Source organism: Anarrhichthys ocellatus, unplaced genomic scaffold, assembly GCF_004355925.1.
Source record: "Anarrhichthys ocellatus isolate YVR2014 unplaced genomic scaffold, GSC_Weel_1.0 scaffold5, whole genome shotgun sequence".
In the NCBI taxonomy this organism is placed as follows: Eukaryota; Metazoa; Chordata; class Actinopteri; order Perciformes; family Anarhichadidae; genus Anarrhichthys; species Anarrhichthys ocellatus.
Window position 1 is genome coordinate 4,621,310 of NW_022280035.1, and position 1,386 is coordinate 4,622,695.

General features: G+C 43.0%; 1 protein-coding gene across 1 annotated transcript in view; it reads right to left on the minus strand.

The window, feature by feature from the left end:
• Positions 1 to 847, minus strand: part of LOC116382066 (F-box only protein 6-like) — a 3,899-nt gene extending 3,052 nt beyond the window's left edge. Inside the window, exon 1 of the mRNA XM_031844748.1 lies at positions 381 to 847. Coding sequence (XP_031700608.1) covers positions 381 to 488 — 108 coding nt within the window. The 5' untranslated portion in view covers positions 489 to 847. The remainder of the gene's footprint in view (positions 1 to 380) is intronic.
• Between the last annotated feature and the right edge of the window lie 539 nt (positions 848 to 1,386).

Here is a 1,386-nt window from a genome sequence, read left to right on the forward strand (position 1 = left end):
CCCCCCCCCCCCCCCCCACACACTGCATATACATGAAATCATCTCATTTCTGAGACTATCTTGTAGCTTATTTGTAAGTATTTTTGTTGCCGTCTTGCCTACATCTTTGAATGACTTCTTAAATGACAGTGGATCCTTCAGGCTGAGATCCTATCTGCGCCTCCTCTCCACAAATAACCGGACAGTTATGAATAAGTCCATTATGCCTCTTCAATTCACCTTATGTGTATGTCTGCAAGGTCTGAATTCAAAGTTTCACCAGTTTAAAGGAAACTTGCACATTGCAGATTGCAACAAGTTTAAGTTAAAAACACTGGCTGCAGCCACGTGAAGCTCTGCCTGCAGGTAACTTGGTGTTGAGGGAGAATGTAAACACTTACGTCTCGTTGTGAGAGCGAGGCGGACGATCCTGCAGCTGAAGACACACTGTGGCTCGAGGCTAAACCAGAGCTGTGAGTTGCACCCATAGTTTTAGCTTTCCTCTTCATTCCCGGGACAGACCCAGGCTCCGGACGTTTTTTTTTCCAGCCAAATATACCGAAATACTATCGACCTAGTAGCGAAGATACAGCTCACTATAACGGATATATGTACAGCTACAGTATCACGTACATTTATATCCGACAACACACAACACGGAAGTGCAGTTCGAGGCAAAGTGAGGTAAAAGCTGCTCCAATGTTTCCTGTAACTCTGAACTTAACATATGACTAGCGATGTATCTGACACATCTGTCACTTTCGATTTTACTGCGTCTTCTGTGTCATACTTTAATTCCCGACAGACATTAATATTCCGAGCGGATGACGAACGTAGCGCTCGTTATTCACGCCTGGACACTCGAGCTGGACGTAAGACTAAAGACGTCAGCGGAGCTAACCGCTAACATCGAACCGTTACGCCCTCCCACTCAGCGGGATTTGATTGGTTTTAACCGTCACAATTGGGCGGGGCTAAACAGATGTCTTTAGGAATTGCCACAATTCCTGTTGCACGCGATACGCAGCGGCGGAAGGAGTATTCAGATCCTTCACTTAAGAGGAAGTACCGCACAGTGAAAATACTCCACAGCTTCAACAAAAAGACATTAATATAGTCTTCTTTCCTCATGCCATGCTGTCATCTGACTGCTGTAAATCAAGCACACTGCCCTTTGTGAATCCTTTGCTTTGCACTCGAGAATGTAAAAAACTTTATTGTATATTTGCATGTGTGACATATGTACATTTGTACATCTTATTTCTGAATATTACGCATATTCAACATAGTGTTTTAGCATCTACCCTGCATGCCATTACGAATATTGGTTTTGTGTGACAAATAAAAAGCTTTAAATTGTTTAACTTTTATCTATTTCACTGAGTGCTATAAGATAACGTGTCCAGA